The 24,835-nt window shown below is 40.8% G+C and overlaps 2 protein-coding genes across 4 annotated transcripts in view; both read left to right on the top strand.

The window, feature by feature from the left end:
- Window positions 1-12,330, top strand: part of HSPA14 (heat shock protein family A (Hsp70) member 14) — a 26,794-nt gene extending 14,464 nt beyond the window's left edge. Inside the window, exons 2-14 of the mRNA XM_029958074.1 lie at window positions 8-123; window positions 231-313; window positions 1,334-1,382; window positions 2,189-2,282; window positions 2,403-2,493; window positions 3,666-3,770; window positions 4,380-4,541; window positions 5,388-5,543; window positions 6,997-7,099; window positions 8,316-8,528; window positions 8,915-9,088; window positions 10,049-10,119; window positions 11,688-12,330. Coding sequence (XP_029813934.1) covers window positions 8-123; window positions 231-313; window positions 1,334-1,382; window positions 2,189-2,282; window positions 2,403-2,493; window positions 3,666-3,770; window positions 4,380-4,541; window positions 5,388-5,543; window positions 6,997-7,099; window positions 8,316-8,528; window positions 8,915-9,088; window positions 10,049-10,119; window positions 11,688-11,766 — 1,496 coding nt within the window. The 3' untranslated portion in view covers window positions 11,767-12,330. The remainder of the gene's footprint in view (window positions 1-7; window positions 124-230; window positions 314-1,333; window positions 1,383-2,188; window positions 2,283-2,402; window positions 2,494-3,665; window positions 3,771-4,379; window positions 4,542-5,387; window positions 5,544-6,996; window positions 7,100-8,315; window positions 8,529-8,914; window positions 9,089-10,048; window positions 10,120-11,687) is intronic.
- A 2,348-nt stretch (window positions 12,331-14,678) lies between these two features.
- On the top strand, window positions 14,679-24,571 carry SUV39H2 (suppressor of variegation 3-9 homolog 2). 3 transcript variants are annotated; one of them, XM_029958107.1, is made up of 7 exons: window positions 14,679-14,972; window positions 15,061-15,206; window positions 16,168-16,839; window positions 18,737-18,883; window positions 19,448-19,577; window positions 20,915-21,030; window positions 21,322-21,339. In XM_029958107.1, the coding sequence occupies exons 3-6, from the start codon at window positions 16,447-16,449 to the stop codon at window positions 21,022-21,024; spliced, it is 780 nt and encodes a 259-aa protein (XP_029813967.1). In that variant the 5' UTR covers window positions 14,679-14,972; window positions 15,061-15,206; window positions 16,168-16,446; the 3' UTR covers window positions 21,025-21,030; window positions 21,322-21,339. The 3 variants fall into 3 exon arrangements, with proteins under 3 accessions (XP_029813967.1, XP_029813966.1, XP_029813968.1); XM_029958106.1 differs by lacking the exon at window positions 21,322-21,339 and adding an exon at window positions 23,593-24,571 and having other exon boundaries at window positions 14,680-14,972; XM_029958108.1 differs by lacking the exons at window positions 14,679-14,972; window positions 15,061-15,206; window positions 21,322-21,339 and adding exons at window positions 15,851-15,893; window positions 23,593-24,571.
- Window positions 24,572-24,835: the final 264 nt, after the last annotated feature.

Here is a 24,835-nt window from a genome sequence, read left to right as displayed (position 1 = left end):
CCCCGAGGGGCGGCTCACGGGTGTCTCTGTCTCTCCCCTCAGGATGGCCGCGCAGACGTGGTCGCCAACGACGCCGGGGACCGGGTCACCCCCGCGGTTGTGGCGTTCTCGGAGAGCGAAGAGGTGAGGCTGAGGGGAGGAGGCAGGGGGGCTCTGCGGGCTGCTCACTTTTTTATTTTTTTTAATTTATTTTTTTTTTTACTTTGTTTTTTTACTTTTTTTTAATTCAGGTGGTTGGCTTAGCCGCAAAGCAGAGTAGGATCAGAAATATTTCGAACACTGTAGTGAAAGTAAAGCAGATCCTCGGGCGAAGGTAAGAGAACGGGTGTGGAAGGAGCAGTGAGAAATTTGGTTTTCTCTGTTAAAGCTGGTCGGTGAAACCTCTCAGCGCTCATGCTGGAGGCGTTTTAATGTATTGTGACAGTATTTAATTTAACCTGGCACTGGCATGTAATCTCTGAAAAAAATCATTCTATTATCATAGTCACAGTGCTTTGGGTTGGAAGGGACCTTAGTGATCCTCTTATTCCACCCCCCTGTAGTGGAACACGTGGAAGGCACACTGTCCACTAGACCAGTTTTATATTATAAACTTCTTAGCCTACATTTCATTCCAGGAGCAAAGAGGTGTGTAGTATTTTAGGTGTGAATTTGTCTGCGAAAATCAAACTGTGAAATTTAGTAACAAGTTGCACATGTGCTTTTTTATATATACTTAAATTACTTAACTAAAATGTCTTGTTAATGGGTTGTTTTTCTGCATGTAAAATGCACTGTGGCTTTGTTTGCATGAAACTTTTATTGTAATAGTGAAACACACTGTTGTGATTCCTCAGTCGGTGGAACTGTGATGGCTTGCTCTGGCAATTGCAGTGACTAGAACAAAACTTGGGTTGTTCTAGTTGGTTGTTGGGTTAGATCTGACATCAGGCATGTATCAGAACTTTTTAGTGATGACCCAGCTGTGTATTACAGCCCCTTTGTGTTGTCCATTCTGATGTATTTCCCAGCACTTTTCACTTCATAACTTTATTGAGATCTTTTATAGTGATCACTGGGGATAGCAGGTTGAAACAATGTGTTACGTTTTGTTTTCCCCTTTCCCTAACTAACAGGTATTTTTTCAATCATTAGTTATGGAAAGAAGATTGAAAGTCAGAACTGTTGGTTTTATTTCTACTGTATAAATGCATCTTTAGAGAGGAAACGGGAATTTTGGTGGAAGTATAGTTTGATATATTGAAGATGTTTATAAGGAATATGAGCAAGGTGAATTTGTGCGATTACCCTTTAGCAAATGATTTATCTTGTTATTTTGAATTTATCTGGACAGCGCTGGTGACCCTCAGGCAGAGAAATATATTGCAGAAAGCAAGTGCTCTGTGAGTATGATCTGGGATTTCTGCTGTTCCCAGAGTAACTTATATAACTTTATATTTTTCTTCTTGTCCTTGTTTGTGCCGTTCATGTCTGTGTTCTGTAATGATCAGCTCTTCATATGAGGTCCACTTGCTGCTGTGTTTCTGTTTTTATCAAGTAGATAACCATGTTCTGAGATCTGCCAGCATGACATAGTCCAACAGAAAAATTCTTACCTATCTCTTGGACATTCTCTAAAGGGACGAATCTTAATATATTTGGGTAGTAGCATTGTGGGTTTTCTTAGTGGTGGCAGAAGGTGCTCAGGTTACAGCACCTTGTGATAAAAATGCTTAACCACTCGATTTAAATACAAATTTAATTTGAATAATGCTGTGCTTGTTACTAGAAAATTTTGCAAAACAGGAGAAAAAAGTATCCTGGCAAATGCATTCATAAAGAAGAAGCAGGTTTTTCCCTGGGTTTTGGCTGTTCGTATTGATGTGCTTTTATAAATTGCTGGGCTTTTTCTTGTGGGATATAACCAGGCAAGCACTTTTGTTCTAAACGTTGCTTTTGTACTAAGGAAAACTTAATAGAAAAAGGAAGTCTGGAGTCTTTAAGCCTTGAATGTCACTGTTGTGTGTGTCACATGATCCAGGTCTTTTTGTAATCTTTGATAAGCATCTTGGAAGCATTTATTTCCTTGTAATAGAGAGTATTTACAAAGTCCAGTTCTTTTTACTTTGAACAGAAACTAAATTAAACATTATGGGTTTTTATTAACCATATTGCATATCTAACAAAGGTGTGTTGGTTTTGCTTACAGATAATTGAGAAGAATGGAAAACTTCAATATGAAATAGATAATAAACTTATTAACCCAGAAGATGTGGCAAAACTGATTTTCAGTAAAATGAAAGGTATGTAATAATTGAAATCATAACACGTTTTAGCTTGTTAAGCTGTTCTCGTATTTTTAAGATGTAATATATTGGTTTTTTATGCTTTTAATAACATGTTCTGCCTGTGTTTATAAACAGAGACTGCTCAGTCTGCATTGGGTTCAGATGTAAACGATGTTGTTGTCACTGTGCCATTTGATTTTGGAGAGAATCAGAAAAATGCCCTTGGGTAAGAGGATTAAGATTTTTCTGTTACTTAACGTACCTAAAGAAGACAGGCTGGAAGATCAGCAGTGGCAATTCTCCTGCTGGACTTCAGCTTGTGACTGTCAAGATATTGGGATGTTATTTGAATGGGGAAAATATTAAAGCAGGAGATTAAATCCTGGGTTTAGAAATTTTTCATGGAATTCACTGATGTAACCCAAAGGATATTCTGAATCATTTATAGAGAGAGGGAATTTTGGTATCATCAAGGGCAGAACATCGTTTCAGATCAGGATTTTCAGTGTCACCTTTGAAACTTTGAAATAGTTTCTCACCCTCTTTAATTTCCCTTCCTTCATACTTACCAAACCAAGTGGTGTTACGTGACTTGCTGAGGACTCTTTTGTCAGAGTTCAGATGTGGAAAATACACCACTATTCTATTTGGAAAGTCTCTTTGGAATCAGTTCTGCTGCTACAGTTCCTCTGTATGAAAACATAAGTATGCTTAAAGCTGAGCATAATTGGCAGCATCTACTGTTCTGTAGTAGATGCTGATCTGTAGTAGTGGTATTTCTGATATGTGGAAGCCCTTATGTTTAACTGTCATGAAATACTTAAAACGCACCTAAAAGTTGGTCATAAAACATGAGTGAGCTGGATATTTGCAGTACTTACAATGAAGCATTCTGTTGCTCTGGTATAACAGTTTCAAAATAATTTCAAAGTGGAGGGAACAAGTTGCAGGGCAGTCCCAGGGTTACTGAAGTTTCCAGGAAACATGTAAAGAAAGTGTTACAAGTGAGGCGCGGTAACTTAATTTTGAAGCAAAGTGGTTTCTTTAGCATGTTACCTCTTGAAATAATGTATCGAGAGCTTTTAATACCACACCTGAAGATAAGTTACCAAGTTTGATTGAGGGTAGGGGGTTTAATCTTGTGGTTGAAGGGGGTTTTGCAGTTTTTATGGGCTATGTAGATTGATATATGAGAGTTTTCATTGACAATAAGCACACAGCAGCTCCAACTACCTCAAGAACACAATAGCAACTGAACTTAGTGCCTTCCTTTTCCAGTCACTTGGCTTTGCTAATACCATGCTGTAACCAAGTTCTGAGTTCAGATGAAATGTTAATAGTGTGTGACTATAGTGAAACCATTAAAGGAAAATGAAGTGCTGCTGTGCTTTATCGCAGGGAAGCAGCTGCAGCTGCTGGGTTTAATGTTATGAGATTAATCCATGAACCATCTGCAGCTCTCCTTGCTTATGGAATTGGCCAGGACTCACCCACTGGGAAAAGGTAAAATCCTAATATTTTACTTCTTAACTTTAAGCTGCTGTACTTAAATCCCAAGAAATCTTAAATGAGGGGATGCTGTGTTGCCTTAGCAGTCAATACAAAATTAATGATTTGAGGCTTGTTTTTCTTTTTTTTTTCTCTCAATAAAGCCAATAACTATTTAGAAGTTGTAATTCTGTAGTGTTTTAAATCCCTTTGGTTTGGTGTTTATATTTTTAAAATTGTCTTTGAAGATTTGTGCCCAGAGTCTTACTTTCTCTTTAATGAACTGATTGGCTTGAAGAAAAATGCAACCCTTTTTACCCTTCTCATATACTTCTTGCCTGTAACCTTGAAAGTAACGATAGTTCTCAGTTGTGTTGAAGGAGAAACCTTGGCTACTCCCACTGTATGAAACAGACTGAATTTTGTTCTTTAGAGCACATTGTCAAGCAGTCAGGACTACTGAGATGCATTAAACACAAACACCCTAAATCAAATTATCTTGAGAAAACTGATTAAAACCTGCAGTACATTATTTGGTGGTAATCTTTATAGACGGTGTGTCAAAATTAACATCTTTTTTGCTGGCCTATTCATGCTACTTTCAATTTTTTTTTAACATGGCAGCAATGTGTTGGTTTATAAACTTGGTGGGACATCACTTTCTATCACAGTCATAGAAGTAAACAGTGGGATATATCGTGTGCTTGCTACAAACACGGATGACAGCATTGGTGGAGTTTGCTTCACAGAAGCTCTGGCACAACACTTAGCTTCCGAATTTCAGAGGTGAGTTTTGAATTCCAAGCATGTTCTTAGGACAGGAACTTCGTTATCTAGTGCTTGATTTCAAAAAGAAAGAAAAAAATCTAGCAGACTGTCTGTGAGTGAAATGGCTCAAATAAAGATATTAAAGGAACAGTCAGTTGTTGGGGGCTGAGGAGGAAGACTGGGAAATGCTTGGGTTTGTGTGGATATTGCCTGGAGTTGGTGTTGAACTATAACGGCTCAGCTATGAACTCTGCTGTGTTTTGAGTGATGTGTGTGACTACAGGCTGCTTCCATACTTTCAGTCACAAGCTTTTTGGGTGTCAGGGAACTGACTCTGTGGTTTTGTTTGGTTTTCTTGGTGCGGAAGCCTGTGGAGGGACTTGGGTCATCAGGCTGAAGTCTGTATGTCACACCATCCTGTGATGAACCAATGCATAACCACTAGCTCAGTGGTCTTGAGGTGGTCAGGTGCATACTGCCACAAAAAGACTTTTTGGATAAAACTTACTATTTTGCTGACATGTCTAATGGTCACTGTTCTGTTTCTTCTTAATCTGTGGTTAAAAATCAGTAACTTGCAAGACCTTTTCTTGCTGTTCCTTGCAGCCATTTACAGAATTTGTTCATCTGAGAAATTGTGCAGAGAGACTTTAATCTGTATGATAAACACTAATGCCGGAGTTCAGGGTGCCTCCTCACAGTGGTCTCTAGTTGAAATTGAAATATATACTTTTTCTTGGCAAACTAAAATGTTTACAGAAAGAGTTTAATAGCTCTAAACTGTTTTTCCTTTCAGAAAGTTACCATTATCAGTCAAATTCCTGCCTTTCTAAACTGGTATCTTCTGGGGTTTTTTTAATACAGGTCTTGTAAACATGATATTAGAGGAAACCCCAGAGCCATGATGAAGTTAATGAACAGTGCTGATATTGCAAAACACTCTTTATCGACCCTGGGAAGTGCAAACTGTTTTGTAGATTCGTTGTATGATGGATTGGATTTTGATTGTAACGTGTCCAGGTAAGGCAAGTCTTGAAGCTACTGCCTTTATATAAAACTGTTCTTGAAATCTTCCTAGGTGATATTTAGGAGTTTCAATAAGCTTTGATTTCCGGTGGCATTTATTTTGGAAACAGAAGACAGAAGGCCAACTTGCTTTGTTTCATACTGATGGTTCTGTTATGCTGCAGTCTGTATAGTTAGGGCAGTAACAGAGTGTTGGCCTAATGGTTAGAAAATAAAGTGAAAAAAGGCACAAGGAGACCCCATCTCTGGAGTGTGGTTGTTGATTGAAGGGGAATAGATACTGTAATGAAGCAAGGTGGCTGTTTCTTCCCCCTTAGTGGTTTTGTTGTTGTATCTTCCCTAAAGAAAAGACTTTTTTACTCTTCATCTAAATGAGCTTCAGAATGGTATTTGTCATGGAAGTTGATGCTGCCTCAGTGACAGCTGGAGTAGAAAAATGTTCTCTGTTTCTTTGTACTGCTCTGTCCTACTCTTAAGTCTCTTTTCCCTTGGGATGATACTTATTTAGATGTTTAACTCACTTCAATTGCTCTTCCAGACTGCAGGAGCTTTAGCAAAATAAAATAGGCTTTTCCATTCCAGAGCTGTGCATCCACTGCTGCAGAAGTTGGAGCTGCTACGATAAAGCACAGCATGTTTTCAAGCTTGAGAAGCAGTACTGTGTAACTTGGGTTGGCTCTCTTTTGGATAAGGATGCTAATCCTGTGGACTAGTGCTGCAGACTTTGACTTGCTGTGTTCCTACAGAGTAAAACTTCCTCTTCAGGCTTGAAAGAGATGAAAGCAAGCACAAGTTTCTTTTTTAATTTGCTTAACCTATTCCCTGTGTGCAAATCAGGACACAGCTTGATTTTCCTCTGAAATTTCCAAATGGAGTCTTTGTGTCCATTTTAAGGGTGATGAAACGGTTCCAGGATGTTTGCTGCTTTATTTTTTCACATATGAGTCAAGACAGCAATGCTGGGTTTTGTTGAGACAATACTGTTTTTTCTCTATAGTACACTGAAGAAGAATGAATGTGCATTCCATGTAGGTGTTAGTGGTGGAATTAATCACAGATACTTTCACAACAACAGAATCACTTCAAGATTAATAATTGGAAAAGAAGATTTTTTTTTTTTAATCCTTAAATACCAGGTTGTCATGGTAGAGGTAGTTAAGATTGTATATAATGTATTGTAGTATTTATTTGTACAGTCATTGTAATATATTCCCTTTTCCCCCATTTTGAGTCTCGTATAGTTCTGGAAAAACCCATCTCACACTGGGTTGAGATGTGGGAGGGGGTTTGGACTAGGGAATTGGATTTTGGAGTTCTCAAACCATGACACAGGTATAGCTAGAGAACCAAAGAATATTCTAAAAATGATCATTCTTCCATTTCAGGTGTTTGTCTGTAATAAATGAGATGACCCTTCTTGAATGTTTTTTTTGTGTTTTTTTTCTAGGGCCAGGTTTGAACTTATCTGTTCTTCACTTTTTAGTAAGTGTGTAGAAGCCATTAAAAACCTCTTGCAGCAAGTTGGATTTACAGCAGATGATATTAATAAGGTAATAATAGAAGTCACTTGTCTGTAGTGTGCTTAGCTCCCCAAAAACAGTATTTATAGGGCCTGTTTTCCTTGCAGACTGATATGTTTATTTTTACTGGGATCCAACAAAGTCTATCAAGATCTTTAGAACTCCTATATTTGCTTTGATTTCAGTTACTTGAAGTTAAGTATAAGGTAGAGTCAAATTCAGTGGTGCGTTTTTACTGCTGTATATTGAATAAGTGGAAATGATTGGTCTCTGTTTTGTGTGTTTGTGTAACTCTTGGTAGAGCTGAGGAATACCTTCCTTAAGTTCAGTATATGACCTTGCTTTTGCCTTCACTAAGCATTGCATGGGGTTTGCCGACTCTTCTGAAGAAGCTGACTGGTGCTTTTAATGACACTTGATGCTATTTCAGACTCTTAATTAGTGTTTACTGTGTCACATCTCAGTTTTCCTGGTGGATAATGAAGCATCCCAGGCCACTGTTCAGAGAACAGCTTTTGTTTTCTAGTGGCAGTATTTTTTAGGTGGCCTTTTAGGCTCTCAGGCCTCAATGCTTTGGAAGGAAACACTTTAAATGTAAAAATAAATGAACCTGATTTGCAACTCTTAAGTTATGTTTTACATGAGGAAAAGCAGGAATTAGCTTTGTTTCCAAATCTGGCTGATTTCAACAAAGTCGCTAATAAGACTTGGAATTAAGGACAAAACCTGAATTGCTTCTTCCTACAGGTGCATGATGGAAGGGTGAGTGGCAAGCAGCACAGGTTACAGCATGGGGAAATTTTAGATTCCAAGAAAGGAATTTGTGGTGTGAGGGAAATCAAATGCTGAAATAAGGGCCCACAGAGTCTGTGGAATATGTATCTGTGTAGGTAATGTCCTGAGCAGGTTGTAACTCCGCCTGTTCTGGCCAGGAGGTTGGACTAGACCATCTCTGGAAGTCTCTTCCAACCTGATGCTATTTTTGTGATGAATTTCTCAATTTCTAAAAACATTACCTTATCTAGCTGATTCTTGCTAAAAGAAACACATTTTCAAGACACCATATTTCCTTTCATTTCAAATGCAAAAGTATCAGAAGTCAACCAGAGATTACATCAGTTTTTGTTGTAACAACTACAGATAATTAAACATCCCAGAGCAGTTTGTGGTTTTGTGCTGCAGGTTGTGACCTGTCTGTTTTATTTGACAGCAGAAAGATTTGAAATTGTTATGTCGTGTTTTCCAGGTAGTTCTGTGCGGTGGGTCTGCTCGAATCCCAAAGCTACAGCAGCTGATCAAAGACATTTTCCCAACTGTGGAGTTACTGAATTCAATTCCTCCAGATGAAGTTATTCCCATCGGTGCAGCCATAGAGGCAGGAATTCTGCTAGGAAAAGAGAATACCTTGTTAGAAGAAGAAGCACTTATTGAGTGTTCTGCCAAAGATATTCTTCTAAAGGTAAGACTAAAATTAGAATATTAGAAAATTTTACAACTTCAATGAATATATAACACTAATGATTGATGTTAGAGAAACAGTATTGTTTTATTACTTCTACAGATTGTCCATAGGTCAGTAGTATGTGGTAACTTGGATTCATTGACAGAAAAATGACAGGAAAAATGGTTTGATTTTAAGGGGAGAGAGATTGTGTCTTTTCTGTGTTGCAATAGCTGGACTTTATAGGAATGTCAATTTTATTTTTTTTTATTTTATTTGTTGTGATGGTAAATGTGGCAGAGGGAATGAATGTTGGATATCTTTTCTTGTGGAGCATTGTTTTGACAATTCCAGCTCAGTGAAGCACTTAGAGAAAGGCATGAACTCTTTTTTTCTTTTCAAAGGGAGTAGACGAGTCAGGGGCTGACAAATTCACAGTGCTGTTTCCATCAGGGACACCACTGCCAGCTCGAAGGCAGCACACCCTGCATGCCCCTGGAAACATTTCTTCTGTGTGCCTTGAACTGTACGAGTCACTGGGGAAAGGTCCCATGAATGAAGAAGATAAATTTGCCCAGGTGAGTATGTACACACTCGTGCACTTCTAACAGCAACCACTGGAAAATCTGTCGAATCTGAAAAAGAATGGAAGCCAATCCCACCTCTACCAAAACTTGTAAGAAAACTTGCATGTCTCTGGGCATCAGTCTTCAATCATTCTTCTCTACATGCAAAGTATTGAAGCACTTTATAAAGAAACTAAAGTTTCCCTTTTTCATTCCTAAATGCCTGGCAGGGCTTGATGTTTGGCACTACAGTAGTAAGCTCAACTGGGGTGAGAGATTCCAGTCATTCCAGTAGGGCACAGATTTCCAGCATTTTAAATATAAAACTGCTCAATATAATGATGTAGCTAGTGTGTGTACTGATGATTACTTTTTGATCTTCCTAGATTGGATAGGATCTTGGTATTACATATTAAATTTGATTTTTCACAATTGTAAGATGATGTGATTATATCAAGTGAGGATTTAAAGATCTTAAGCGAGAGTCAACTTACAGAGAGAACACAGCTTGTTTAAAACAGTGATGATGTGCTTTCCTTGGAAAGCATTGGGGAAGGGGCAGATGTGTCTGAAATTGATGGAATATTTGAGAAAATAGTTATTCTACCTTAGTCCTGCCCAAATATCTTTAGAGGGATAGGGAAGGGATGTTACCTAATAATTACTGATCCTAAGTGAAGGGAGATGCTCAGCTCTTACTGTAGGCTGTGGCAGTTGTAGTTCTCCAGCTATCTCAGTGATAAATCCTGAAACAAAAGCACAGAAACAATAGTACAAAGAGCTAAAAATACATAAATTGGCACTACAGATAAAGGAAGTCCACTAGGGCATGCCTCTACTTGGAATTACCAGTACAAGTTGCTAAACAGAATGTGTTTCACATCGGAGCTGTTGTGTCGCTTCCATTAAACTGCTGCACAGGAGTTTGGAGAACTTGATTATAGTTTAACTCCTTTTTTTTTTTTTTAATAGATTGTACTCCAGGATTTAGATAAAAAGGAGGATGGCCTACATGATATACTGACTGTTCTCACTATGAAAAGGTACCCAAAATATTTATTGCTCTGTGGTTTACCTTACTGCGTCCCACTTGTGACAAGCAGTCTTTGCTCCTGGTACAGAATGTTTAATTTTGTATTGAGAAATTTCAGCATTTCATTGCTTACAGGGCTGTACAGTCCTGGCAGGGGCAAACTCTGTAGGAATGTGGGTTTTCTGCTGTACCTTCAGTGTTTTCATTGTTTGATTTCTAAAGAAATAAATCTCAATACAATTGTTTAGGTTATTTTTAGCAACTTCTGAACTGTTGATCAGTTTAACCATGCTTGAGAGCAGTCAGGATCTCAAACTTCCCGTGGAAGGGGGTTGGGTAGTTCTGCCCGCACTCTTGGGAAAAGCTGAAGGATATTTTATCTTTTTTAGTTACAAAGGAATCCATGAAGCGTTGCAGCATTTACAGGGAAAACCTGTGGCTCTGTCCCTTCAGAGGCAGATTTAAGTAGAGAGACAGTGCCACAGGAAATCGGGACTGATAAATCTACTTTTTACATGTTCATCTGGGGATTCTTGTAGGAAAGTATGAAGTTTGTATGAAGGCATGTTTTATGGCAGAATGGGGATGACAGGATATTGGAAAAATCTCTCTAACTTCCCTAGGCCTTAATAGGAGCACTTGGGCTCATTTAAAATAGTCTAAATAGTTTATAAAGATATCTGAAGGTGGAATTCTAAGTAGCCAAGGCATCTTTGTCTTCTCAAGGCTGCCCTGAATTTCATATTATTTTCGTAAATGATACGCAAGTTGTGTAGATGTTGCTGAAAAACTAAACCCACACTTGTTATTTCAGTTCAAAATACTTAATTTTATTACCACGGCTATCACATGTATTAAAGCCTGTTAATAGACCTCACCTAAAATGCCTTGTTTGTCATGCAGAGATTTGCACTTAGCACTGGTAAGAAAAGCATCATAGGGATTATAGATGCAACTCTGTCATGCAGAAAAAGGGCATTATTTTAAAGGAGGTTTAAGTAACAGGTGAAAAAGGGAGAGAAAGTTCAGTGGAGCACGTTTATTTCTATCTGAATATTTTGTGTGTCTGTGTCTAGCTGAAGTGGGATTCACTACTGTCTCTTAATTCCTGGATTTTCAAAATAAGGGTTTTCCTTATTGAAGAAGATCCTTGGAATTTAAAGGCTACTTACACATTTTTAAAAGTCGAGTTCTCACGCTTTGATGTTCTTATCAGTCTGTTGCTGTTACTCAGTTCTCACAATGAATATTTTGAATAATATTACACATATTCTATTTATAAACCTGTACTAAGTAAACTCAATTACAGTATTTAAACACGTTCCTGAGTCTGTTTCAGCATATGTGGAGAAGATAGATGCTATAAGAGCAAGAAATCCATATCTAAACACTCACTAAACTAAACTTAATTTTATAAACCGCTTTCATCTGTGTTGAAATATTTTCTTCCCTGGATATTTTGATGCTGATCTTTCTTCCTTTCATTGGTGTGAAGACTGTTGTTTATTCTCTCTGGAACATGCAGTGGCATCCTGAGTGTTGTGTTGAGTCCTAAACATATCCCTCTCTTTTATCTAGGGATGGGTCCTTGCACGTTACCTGCACGGATCAAGATACCGGGAAGTGTGAAATCATCACTGTTGAAGTGGCGTCGTAGCCTGTTGTGAAAGGCAACATTTTTCTAAGTTGATTTTTGTCTCTTACTTCCTTCTCTGCCAAAGCAATGACTCTCTGGGATGTCTTTGATTCTTAGAGGACTGTAATAAACTCAACACATTAATTTGCCACCAAGTCTGTTTGGAGTGGAAAGCATGGTGCAATATGTTAATCGAGACATGCAGACAGCAGATCATTGAATTATCAGCACTTGATTTAAAAAATGCAAAGCACAAATGCTTGTGCCTGTGGTTCAGCAACAAGCGTATTACATACACAGTCTGAAGATTTCTCCTTTCAGGTACTTTTCAGGTCCTGTACCCAATTGGTGAAAATCCAGTCTCTGATAACTGCACCAGATTGTAACTGAAATTCTGTGAGGTCTTGATGTTGCCCAAAACCATGAAGGTGGTGTCTATTCATGCTGGCCTGTTGAGCTGTTGGTTTGTTGTTTGTTTTTTTTTTCTGGAGTAACTGTAAAATGGTTTTGTGGTATTACCTGAAAAATATGTGTAAGAGTTAAATGTGCTTATTTATGTGTTATTAAAATACATTTTTTTATGCAGACCTGGCATTCTCCATTCTGCGTGGCACTGTTCCAACCTGTATGCCACATATTTGGGCATAAGCTGCAGGATTTTTCAGTAAGGAGATGGAGCAGGCAAGTGTAGTTATGGGATTTGAGGGTCTCGGCCTAGTGTGCAGTTAAGGGGCAACAGTTCAAGCTGACAGCCAAGTGTTGTAAAATACTAAAAATGTCACAAAGACCCTCAAAATCAGATAAAAATTAGGGTAGTGCTACCTCTCTGGATTTGAGGAGACCTATGTTCAGTTATCTGGTTTAATACAAGTTTCTCAAATTATCTTGTATTTCAATATTTTTCCTATCTCACAAAAGCAATAGATACTGTATGGCATAGTAGCCTGTGAAAAAGGAAAAAAAAATTAGGCCTGCCTTATCCCTGGCTCTGGAAAATGAGCGAATAGTTCATAGAATCATAAAATATCCTGAGTTCAAAGGGATCCACAAGGATCATCAGTCCAACTCCTGGCTCTGCACAGAGTAACCTCAAAACTCACTCCATATGTCTGAAACATTCTCTGATCTGAGAGGCTTGGTGCTGGGACTACCTCCCTAGGCTGAGGATGGAGCCCTGTGGAACCCCACGAGTGTCTGGATGTCAACCTGATGTCATCCCCTTTACTGTAACTTTGTGTCCAACCTCTGAGCCAGTTGCTGGCCTGTTGTGTAACATGGTTATTCAGCTGTATCCAGAAGGATACTGTTGTGAGACAGTATCGAAAGTGTTACTGAAATCCAACGATGTAGCACCACCTGGCTTCCCCTGGTACCTGGGGGGGATTCCTTGTTGTAAAAGGAAATTGAGTTTGTCCAGCAAGATTTTCATGAAGCTGTGCTGACTGGGACCAGTGACTGCATTGTCCTCCAGGTGTTTTATAATACCTCTCAGAATAATCTCCATAATTTTACTGCTGAAGTGAGACTGACAGGCCTGCAGTTCACTGTTTCCTCTGTGAAAACTTCTAAAAGGGATCTTGGAAAAGCCAGAGTCTGGGAATGTAGGGGCAGTGTAGCTCCACAGCCTTATAAATACTCATGAAGAGACACCGAAGTGCTGCTTGGTTGGGTGCAGGTTTGTGGGGTTTGGAGCAAACTCGAAACCTTCTCTACAGGTTCAGGCTCTTCTAGAAAACCGGTGACAGGATGAGAGGACGCAGTCTTAAGCTGTGGCAGGACAGGTGTAGGTCGGACATTAGGAAGAATTTCTTCACAGAAAGGGTGATTAGGCATTGGAATGGGCTGCCCAGGGAGGTGCTGCAGTCACCGTCCCTGGAGGTGTTTAAGGAAAGACTGGACGTGGCACTGAGTGCCCTGGTCTGGTTGACACGATGGTGTTGGATCACAGGTTGGAGTCGATGACCTCAAAGGTGTTTTCCAAACCGATGGATTCTGCGAAAGCCACATGAAGAGGAAACACCGCATTTGAGGAGGGCGCTGCGATCATGGTGTAACTTTTTTTTTCCTACAAGTGCATGAACCGCTTCTCCGCGGTTCCTCCTTTCAGCTTTGCCGCTGATGGGCCCGGGGGAGTTTCAAATCCGCACTCGCTCCTTGTGCCGCTGTCCCACCGCGTTCCCGGCGGGTCGCGCGGAGCTCCTCACGGCTGAGGCGCAGAGGGGAGGCGGGGGATCCTGCGTGCGCCGGGACCGCCGCTCTGTGTGCCCGCCCTTCGGCGGGGGCGGAGCCGGCGCGGCCCGCGCGGCCCCCCAAGATTGGGAGGCTTGGCGAGGAAGGTGAGGGGGTGAGCGCGCCGGGGTCGGGGCGCCGGCGCTTGCCCGCCCGCGCCGGGCCGATGGGGGGCGGCGAGACCGGCAGAGGGCGGCGAGGGAGAGGCTACCCGGCCGCTCTGGGCGCTTGCGAGCCGCTTGGCCGCTCCCGGCTCCGTCAGGATCGTACCCACCGCCCCGCCCGCAGCCGCGGCGGTGGGCGCGGGGAAGGGCTGGGGTCTGCCCGCTTGCCCGGGAGGCCTGGCTGCTCCCTTGAGGTCCCGCCCGCTGTCCCAGGGGGCTGTGGGAGGATGAGGAGGTGGGAAGAGCGCTTGGGTCGGACGCGGTGCGGAATAGGCACCGCGCGCCCTCTCCGCCTATCCACGAGCTCCGGCGCTGGACGGCGAGCTCGCGGAGCCCGGGCACGGCCCCGCGGCTCCCGCGCTGCGCTCCGTCCCACCCCGGCATCCCGGTGCTTCCCGGGCGCTCCCGCCGAGCCGCCCCGCGGGGTGTTGCGTCCCCTGAAACCCGCCCGGCTGACAGGGCACCCGCGATCCTTCTGGAAGAGCGCCGTGGGTCTCTGCTTCCTCTTCCAGTCTCCATGGTTGCATCGCGAGTGCTCCGTTGCGCTTGGCTACAGAAATTTGGCGGTCTGTTAAAGAATGGAGGTTTCCTTCTTGCCTTGGTTCAGTTATGGGATGCTGTAATTGCAGGAAAATTGCTCGGCGCTTAGTGCAGCTTTTGCCCGTGCAAGTCTCTGTCCTCCAAAATATTTGTTGTTCTTTATAAATGAACGTACTGTGCAGAATAAAGGTGCAGGGAGGGAATCATTGGTGTGTTTCACTTGACCCGTTAGAGAACGGTTGAGTCTGAGACGTTACTGCTGTACAAGAGACTCGTGGACTGCTGTCACAAATGGTAATGTGGGGACTCTGGGATAGGGCAATAATGATTTCAATTTAGTCGAGACATTAAATAGGATTCTTTACCAATTTTCTTATTGTAGCCTGGTATGTGCCATGTCTAGCTTCACTTGAGACCCTCCAAGAATTATGTAGGAAGGAAAATCTCAGATGTAAATCCATTGGAATCACCAACAGGAGTCTAAAGAGTTATGAGGTGGAATATTTGTGTGACTACAAGGTAGAAGAGGTAAGAGAAACACAGACCAATTTGATCACTCTTTCAGCTGAAATTTGGAAGTGAGCTAAAGGTAGTTTTGTTCATAATACAAAGCAACAGGCAGTGAGGACAAAGCTTTTGCTGTCATCAAATTAAATATCTTTTAAACTTTGAGCTGTAAATTGAAAGTGGTGTAAACTGCTGCTTTCAGTATGTGGAAGGTCTTTTCCTGAAATTACAGAAATGTTAGAATATGAAATGTTTCATCTTTATGTATCTAGAATTTAAATAAGATGCTGATGCTTTAGGTGGTAGCTTGGTATGAATTATGATGCCTCTCCTTTATTTGCAGACAACCATCTGTATTTCTCTTTTGACTCTTTTAGTCTGATGAAGAGTTAGGGCCATGTGCTGTAACTGGATTCCTTTGAAATTCAGTCTCAGGATTTGGCCTTGTTACAGTTATTTGGCCTTTTTAAAATAAGTACAAAATGTATGCTGCTTCATTGTAACTACAGTATTACATGTATCAAACTGATTACTGCTTTAGGAGGATGGTTGATATAACAAACAATGGGGTTTAGACTTTTCTGCTAAATTTTGGATTTTTTTTTTTGTTCTGTATGTGTTACAACTACATTCTATTTGTGCATATGAGTCATACAGCAAGTTAGCATAACGTGCCACCTGCCTTGACAAATTAGCCTCCTCCTCCAGGTATGCTGTTAGGGATCAGAATTCATCCCACCTTTTGCTTTCTTTGTCCCTAGAGATGATATGTAAAGTACGCAAAATTGTCCTTTATTTGCAAACAGAAAACCTGATTTTTCTCTTTCTCCCCAGTTGTAATTGTTATGGGGACATCAAGGCTCTCTGCACTGTATGCTTGATCCTTAACTCCAGATCTCTTTTGTTTGTCTGTGTGCCCTGTGATGCTGGATTGCAGTAAAAGGAACTGTGGCTAAATCTATATCTATTTCTGTGTTTCAAGGGCAAAGAATACTATCTTGTGAAATGGAAAGGATGGCCAGAATCTTCAAATACTTGGGAACCTGAGAAGCATCTGAACTGCCCATTGCTTCTTCAGAACTTTCTTAGTGACAAGAATGAATACTTGTCTCGGGTGAGAGAAGGCAAAGCACTGAAAGTGAGAAACCACATTAAAGCTTTGAAACCTGCCATTGCAGATTATGTTGTAAAGAAGGCCAAGCAAAGAATAGCCCTGCAGAGATGGAAAGAAGAACTCAACAGGAAAAAGAATCACAAAGCAATGATCCTGGTAGAAAACACTGTGGATCTTGAAGGGCCTCCCTTAGACTTCTACTACATTAATGAGTATAAACCTGCTCCGGGGATAAATGTGCTCAATGGAATAACGACTGGCTGTGAATGTGCTGACTGCCCTGCTGAGAAATGCTGTCCAAAGGAGGCTGGGTTTATTTTGGCTTACAATAAACGTAAGAAGTTAAAAATCCAGCCTGGCTTGCCCATCTATGAGTGCAATTCCTATTGTAGGTGTGGGCCTGACTGCCCTAATAGGATAGTGCAGAAAGGTACACCGTATTCCCTTTGCATCTTCAGAACCAACAATGGCCGTGGCTGGGGAGTAAAAACCCTCCAGAAAATTAAAACCAACAGTTTTGTGATGGAGTATGTTGGAGAGGTATGTATCTCCTTAGATGAATTACATACAATAAAGGAAATATTAGATAAAGTCTTTGAGCTTTCTCTTAGTTTTAACACTTCTTGACTTCTTCACCCAGAGGGTGGTTGGGCACTGGAACAGAGAAATGGTCACAGCACCAGGCCTGACAGAGTTCAAGGAGTGTTTGGACAATGGTCTCAGGCACATGGTGGGATTCTTGAGGTGATCTGCAAAGGGCCAGGAGTTGGACTTCTGTGATCCTGGTGGTACCCTTCCCAACTCAAGATATTCTGTGGTTTTATTATATAATAGATCAGTCTGCTTTTAAGTAGAAAGAGAAATAGACATTCAAGTTGCCAGCAAAATTATATTGTCTAGAACATTCCTTCATTCCAGAGCAGTTGTAAAAGGTTGACTGTAAAGAGAATACTTATCCCATATACTACTGAAGAATTATTTTAGATACGTGTCCTAATAGTATTTCTAAAGGCAAATCCTCCATTTCTTTTATGGCAGTCATAATTTTTATTCTTTCCTGATCATCTTTATTGTAGTTTTTGATGTTCCTGAGGCACAGTTGTTACGAAACTCCCTGCACAGTCTGTCAGTTCCTTTTCTGTTTTGTCTGAACTTTTAAGGTAGTATTTCCAAGCATATTTATTACTTTTGATTAAAGCAAGAATAACTCTTGTAGTATGGATGTTATCTGTTTACTGAAAGTTCAAAGAGAACTTTTATATTATAAAATTATATTATATTATAAAATACAGACCTTGAGTTACTCTTGAGATCTTGTGTTGCCCTGTGTTTCTGTAGCTCAGCCTCTGCTCTGCTTCAGGGCTCTTTGCACCAGCAGCTTCTGGCAGCCTCTGTGATCCAGAGTGTTACATTTCTACCGCAGATCTGCCTTGCTACTGTGTTGACTCAAAATATTTCCTTCTGTCCTCCCAGAAGGAAATATTTAAGAGGAAAAGTTTATGGTCTCATATGTATTTCCTCCATGCCCCAAGTCTTCTAACTTCTCGTGTTCCTACCAGACATTGCAAATATCTCTGTGGAGGGGTTAATGCAGAAGGGTGGTTATGTAACTTTGTTGCTTAAAGGAAAAAGTGTATTTACCCTTTCACCTGAATCTACTTCCAGCTGCCGAAGGAGTTCTCCAATCTCATCTGTCAGAAAGATTTTAGAGGGATTTATAATTCAATTCCATCACATTTTGTATGTCTTGCTGCCAGATTATGATTTCTTTGCTGAAATCATAATAAACAGAATGCATTTAAGGTAATAGGCTACAGATGAAATAGTTTGAGCTGTTTCTTCTGTCGAAAGTGACAAGCTCACCTAATTGCATAGACTGAGCTTTGTGAAGTGATGGGCCTGTCTGAGTTGTTATGACTAAGATCTTCCATTGCAGTCAAAAATAGCAGGAAGAAATGCTTCTGGGGAGGGAGGAAAGGAACACCTGGCCTGAGTTTTAAAGACTGATGCCTGTTGATCTTTGTCTGTGCAAAGGGAGAGAGCTGAAACTTGATTTTAAGTAAAAGAGGCTTTCTGGGTCTAATGAAAAATGTGTGTATATAGAAAATTTAGGTAGAAACAATTGATAGTATTGTCATCACACCTCTTAGTAGAAGATGCTCAGATGGCTTTTTCCCTGAGACAACGTAGTGCTGTGTATCAGCCGTAGACAAATTGCATCCAGAGAAGCCTCAGTCACTAATTAGTTTAGCTGTATGTATGTATCCTTCATTCATTTGAGATGGAATGCTATTTCAACATCAAAAACTGAATGTGGTATTTTTGACTAAGTAAAGCTTTTTTCCTAACTTGATTCTGATTTCTGTTTTAATTTAGTAATAGTTAATAATATGATGCAGGTTTCTTTTTTTCACTTCTTTTTCTTTTTTTTTTTCAGGTGATTACAAGTGAGGAAGCAGAGAGGCGAGGCCAGCTCTATGACAACCAGGGAAATACATACTTGTTTGATTTGGATTATGACTCAGATGAATTTACAGTAGATGCAGCTCGATATGGAAATGTGTCCCACTTTGTGAATCACAGCGTAAGACCTTGTTTTGTATACTAAGAATTTGGAGAATTATCCTAATTGTGCCAGAAATATCTTCTCCTATCGTAAACATTTTCTTACCATATTTGCAGTTTTTCTGGAGTAGTTTCATGCCAGTCAGTCAGATGACATAACAAATAGAATGGAATACTTGGCCTTACTTGGACTGAGACTGCCTACAAAACTCCAGGAGTGAGATGCTGCCTGAAGTAGACATTTGGTAGGACTGGGTTTGTCACTGAATCAGCTGATTCTAGACAACCAAATGGAGTTGATTTGATGTGTTTTCTCCAAATAACTGAAATACCTAACGTGTGACATGTCCTCAATAAAATTAGCGAGGAGTCAAAGGCGACAGGAATTGATGTTATTTTGTAGCAGGGCAGGATGTGGTGTTGAGCTGCATTTCATTGGTAGGGGCACAAATGAAAATTCCTGTGCTTTCTTAGTTATCTAGAGGGGAGAAATACCATTTTCCCTCCTAAATCTTTCCTGTGACCTTGGTTTGCTTAAACACTTCAGCAAATTAACAGAAGCTGCATTCACTTTTGCTTGCAGTGTGATCCAAATCTTCAAGTCTTCAATGTGTTTATTGACAACCTCGACTTGCGTCTTCCTCGAATAGCACTGTTTTCTACCCGAACCATCAAGGCTGGAGAAGAGCTGACCTTTGACTACCAGATGAAAGGTCTGCATATTTTAACAGGGTTATTGTGGGAGGGCAAGTGCTGGTGGGTTTTATTGCAGCCTTGACTGATGGTAGCGTTTCAAACATCACAGCATTTCAGCTCAGGCTTGTGATGTGTTGTGCAAAGAAGATCACACCCAGAAGCTTTTCCCTTCATCTCTAATGCATTGCCTCCCTCAGCACTCCTAGCTCACAGCAGGGACTGTGGTTGCATTGTCTGATGAGGCAAATGATTTTGAAGGTTTGTCCAAGGAATGCTCAAAGGAATGATCAGGCTACTCTTAAATAAAGCTTCCCTTTATTCAGATAGGCACTTCAGATAAGCTACTTTCTAAGTAATCTGCTAGTGATAGTTACTAAGGCAGTTGTTACAGCTCAGCAGTGTAAGGCACCACAGGTTTGTCTCTGGATTCTGGTGTCTGGTGTCTGAAGGCCTCAGTTGCGGATGTAGGTCCTGTGGAACAGATGATGTGACTGTCCTGGTTTCAGCTGGGATAGAGTTAATTTCTTCTCAGTAGCTGGTAAAGTGCTGTGTTTCAGACTGTGTATGAGATAAGACGCTGATGTTTTGTTTGCTGCTAAGTCATGGTTATCCTAAGTCAAGGACTTTTTTGTGTCTCATGCTCTGACAGCAAGGAGGTACACAAAAAAAATTATAAAAAAGATGGGAGGAAGCGCAGACAGGTGACCTGAACTGGCCAAAGGGATATTCCGTGCCATGGAATGTCATGCCCAGTATAGAAACTGGAGAGTTGCCCAGGAGGGGCTGATGGGGGTTCCGGGGTGGGGTCTGGATGAGGTGAGCAATTGCGTTGTGCATCACTTGTGTTTGTATTTCTCTTTTTATTATAATTTCTAGTATTGCTGTTATTATATTTTGTTTCCATTATTAAAAGGTCTTTATCTCAACCTACAAGTTCTACTCTCGATTCTCCTCCCTGTTCCACTGGGGTGGGGGTGAGTGAGTGAGTGGCTGTGTGGTGTTTCATTGCCAGCTGGGCTTAACCCAGGACACTGCCAAATTGATCTGGAATCCTTAAAACTCCTCCTCCTCTATGTGGTGTCTGTAACACTGACAGTAAAGGCTGGCTGCACTCTCAGCTGATCTGTGTGGATACAAATGTGAGGGAACAAGGCTTGAGTTTGTTGAGTTTTGGATTCTGATGTGTATGCTGGATGTTGTACAATAGTGGTAACAAGGGTGTTAGTAGAGTTTGAGTATAGCTTTGCACCCTTTTATCTGAGGTGTCAGAAGGCCTTTAGAAGATGTTTGAATACCAGGCATGGCCTAGGTCTGTCTTTTAAAACTTTCTTACTTGTGTTTATCTGTGCTGCAGGTTCAATAGATCTGACTTCAGACTCTGCTGATGGTCTTAGCCCATCCAAAAAGAGGATCAGAACTGTCTGTAAATGTGGAGCCGTGTGTTGCAGAGGTTATCTCAACTGAGTTCGGGTATCCAAAGTCACAAATACTTTGTTGTCTTTTAAATGTGTTTTAAGAAGACTCTTCTTTCATGCATATATTCAAGTATTCTTACATCTAATGTAAATAAGGATTGTGAAAACAAGGCATTGTGTTTGTAATTGAAATGGCATTAGCCAAAGAAAGAGATTGTAGTGTTTCAGGCAAATACAAAACTGATAACAGGGATTAAAAATAGATTTTTCTAGAACTGTTGTGTAGGAAGCAGTAAAATGTATGCCAAGAAAACTCTAAAATGTACCTTGATTTGAATATTAACAGAATCCTAGAATATGTTGAGTTGGAAGGGACTCATCAGGATCATCAAGTCCAACTTCTGGCTCTGTGCAGGACACCCCAAGAGTCACACCATGCACCTGAAAGCATTGTCTTGAGCTCTGTCAGGTTTGGTGTTGTGACCACTTCCATGGGAAGCCTGTTCCAGTGCCCAAGCACCCTCTCAGTGAAAAACTTTCCTCATATCCAACTAAAACCTCCCCTGACTCAGCCTCATGCCATTTCCTTGAGTCCTGTCACTGGTCTCAAGAGTGAAGAGATCAGTGCCTGTCCCTCTTCCCCTCCCAGGGAAGTTGTAACTGCAACGAGGTCTCCCCTCAGTCTTCTCTTCTCCAGGCTGAACAGACCAAGTGCCCTCAGCTGCTCCTCATACGGCTTCCTCTCCAGGCCCTTCACCATCTTTGTTGCCCTCCTTTGGACACTCTCTAATGGCTTCATATCTTTCTTACATTGCGGTGCCCGAAACTGCACACAAAATTCAAGGTGAGGGTGCCCCAGAGCAGAGCGGGACAATCCCCTCCCTCACCCGGCTGGCGATGCTGTGCCTGATGCCCCCCAAGACATGGTTGGCCCTCCTGGCTGCCAGGGCACTGCTGACTCATATTCAACTTGCCTCTGACATTCAAATGTGAGCTCACAGCCATAGCCCTTCAGGAGCTGATTGCAGGGGGATGAAGTGATGTTACGTGTTTTCTATACCTTGAGAAGTCAGGAGGCATTCAATTTGAATCCTAAATCATAGCTGACAGTTCTTTTGCTTTTTTGTTGTATAAAGAAAAGCTTCAAGAACTCAGCAATAACCTTTATGGCACCAGAGAGAGGGATTAAAGACAGCCAGTGTGCAAATGAAGGTTCATAGGAATGCGAATTGTAAAATGTCCATGGAACTCCATGCGAATGAAGTAATTGGTGTTAGCAGATCCCAGATGTAAAGCTTGGAACTTTTTAGCTGATGTTCTGTTATCTAGAAGTTTTTTCAGTTATGTTCTGATTTTTAGTTAGGATGCTATAGGAGGAGTGCGTTTCTACAGAGGATTTGTAAATACGGGATTGTTGGTAGTAACATTTGCTGTTTGTTTTCGTTGCAGAAATTTGGCAGTCATGGCTGAAACAAATTGCTTGACTACAGTTTGAAAATAGATAGCAAAAGATAGGGAGAGCAGCCCATTGTCTAACAAGGTTGATGCATTGTGGAGATATGCTCAGGTTATCTGTTAGGTGCAAAAGTGCCCTGGAAATTGATGTATATTCACAACTGGTTTCCATTAAGTTTTTACATACTGTGACTTTTTTATCTAGTGACAGACTTCTAAGATACTAGGCCTGTATTTTCTGGTTGCAAAAATGTTAACTTCAGTGAAGTTAGACTAGGGGTGAGTATACCCATTTCCAGTAGACATTTGTAAGATGTTCTTGAATGTAAAGGCTGAGAAACGTGCTGTTCTTCAGCTGCTTGAGTCCTTTTTTTTTTTCCTGATCATTTTAAAGTTGTCTCGATCTGTTCGTAACATATGCTAAGTTTTGCTTGGCTTCAAAACAACAGTTGAAGGGGGTTAGGAGTGGAGTTACAGCCAAGGTCCGTGCTCCAGGGATGATCCAAGTGCTTTATTCTCATGGATTAAAATCTCGTAAAACTTGCATATTGCTTACAAGTCATGTAAAAGTTGACAGGGTCAGGCAGAACAATGTTGCTCCATAAATGGATGCTCCATAACTGGATGCTAGCTATGTATCATAGGTCAGCTAATTACCTTTATAAGGTGCCCAGCATGTAATTGTTTACTTAATGTTAGCAAATGCCTTAAATTCCATGTTAATTACTAGCACTTCAAAGGATAATACAGGTTGCTCATTAACAAGCACAGTTGCATTTGCAGTGAAGATCTGGCCCTTTGGTAGAAAATGACATTTTATATGCTACTAGCCCAAATCAGTATCACAGATGGGGTAAAGAGCGTGGGCCACTGGAAATGCTGTGTGAGTTTTGTAATCTCCAATACAGAGATACACGTGGAAATAGAGACTATATATTGCTTAATGAATAGGAGAAAGTTTGCTTAGATTTGAAAGTATTTGATGTGACCAAGCTCACCTGTATTCACGCACTTGGATAAATGCTGAATCTAGTCAGCTTTTATCATGCCACATCTCTAATGATTATTTTTTTATTTAAAGTGGAATGTGGAGCTTTCATGTCAGCAAACTCCAGATGATCTTGCATCGTTTGGAGTCATTAGTGCTTTCTCTTGCATGTAGCCCGAGCCAGCGGTGCATTCCATGTGGATGGAATCTGCAGTCTCCAGCTCCTTAATCCGCTGCAGTCGGCAGCCCGCCCTGTCACTGCAGGATGGAGAGAGCGGCTGCGGCAAGAAATGGATTCCTTACTGTGGCCTCGCCCACGCCCGGGGCACAGGGCGGGCTCCTGTTTCTGTCTGTTGATGTTCACGCCCAGTTTGATTTAAATATTGCAAGTTTAAAAGATAACAGTTGTGGCAGTTGTACCTGAGCTCAGCATCTGCCTTGTCCCGAGGCAGTGAATGTTATCACCAGTGCTGGAATAAAGCTGCTGTTCTCGAAGGATATGTGTGTTATCTTCTGCCATAAATAAAGATCCGTTAATTTATGTTCTGGGAGGCAACAGCATTTTGTATTTATTTGAAGTAAATCCATGTATCCAGTTTCCAGTTTAGAGCGTTGAACAGTATTTTATATTTACATATGCACAGTGCATTTGGATTGCTGTAAATGAATTAGCTTAAAGGGACACTGTGTCACTTTTAAAACTCTTTTTGCTATTTCTATGAGATTGGCTGAAAATTGCAAAATGGGAAAAGGAGAAAAAGCTATTTTCAATTTCTTAGGGAACCTAAACCAGCCCAGCTTCTGCCTTTGCTTTGCTTTGTTGGCATTGTCATGGTCACCAGTTCAGTTGTGTGTATGCACTTCTTGGGGACTGGTGGCTTGTTCGCCAGCTGTTCTTTTTTTGTTGGGATTATTTTTATTTTTTGGTAGCAAAACTAAAGCTGCAAGATCACCTGTAAGAAAAGCTATTGTCTATTTATTTAATCTCCAAATTAAGTCAATCTTTTGGTTATTTCTAATGTATGTTTTAGGAACTGTGTACATTAGAATATGCAGTTTGTAAGCTCAGGAACATTTTCTTTTCATACTGTGTGATCTCTAGTATTGCTATCTTCCTATAGTTTTTGATAAAATAAATGAAATCTAGTTTTTCTCTTGTTGTTGTCATTCTTAAAAAAAAAATAAATCTTAGCCTGTCAAAATTAGCTATAACAGTAGAAGTTGTTTTAAGACTGCAACCTCTTAATTCCTGTGCTGTTCCCAAAATTTTCTAGCCCTGTAAAGACTCCAGCAGAGTAACCATGAGGAAATCATCTGTTTTCAGTTTAGGGCTGGTGAGAAGTGGTATAAATTTACACTGTCAACTTGCCTGAAGGAGACTGGATTCCTGTGTATTTGAGCACCCTGTAAAGGCAGC

Source organism: Manacus vitellinus, unplaced genomic scaffold (genome assembly GCF_001715985.3).
Source record: "Manacus vitellinus isolate BGI_N305 unplaced genomic scaffold, ASM171598v3 scaffold_13_pilon, whole genome shotgun sequence".
NCBI classification, from domain to species: Eukaryota; Metazoa; Chordata; class Aves; order Passeriformes; family Pipridae; genus Manacus; species Manacus vitellinus.
The sequence above is the reverse complement of the archived record's forward strand: the minus strand, read 5'-3'. Positions and strand labels throughout refer to the sequence as shown.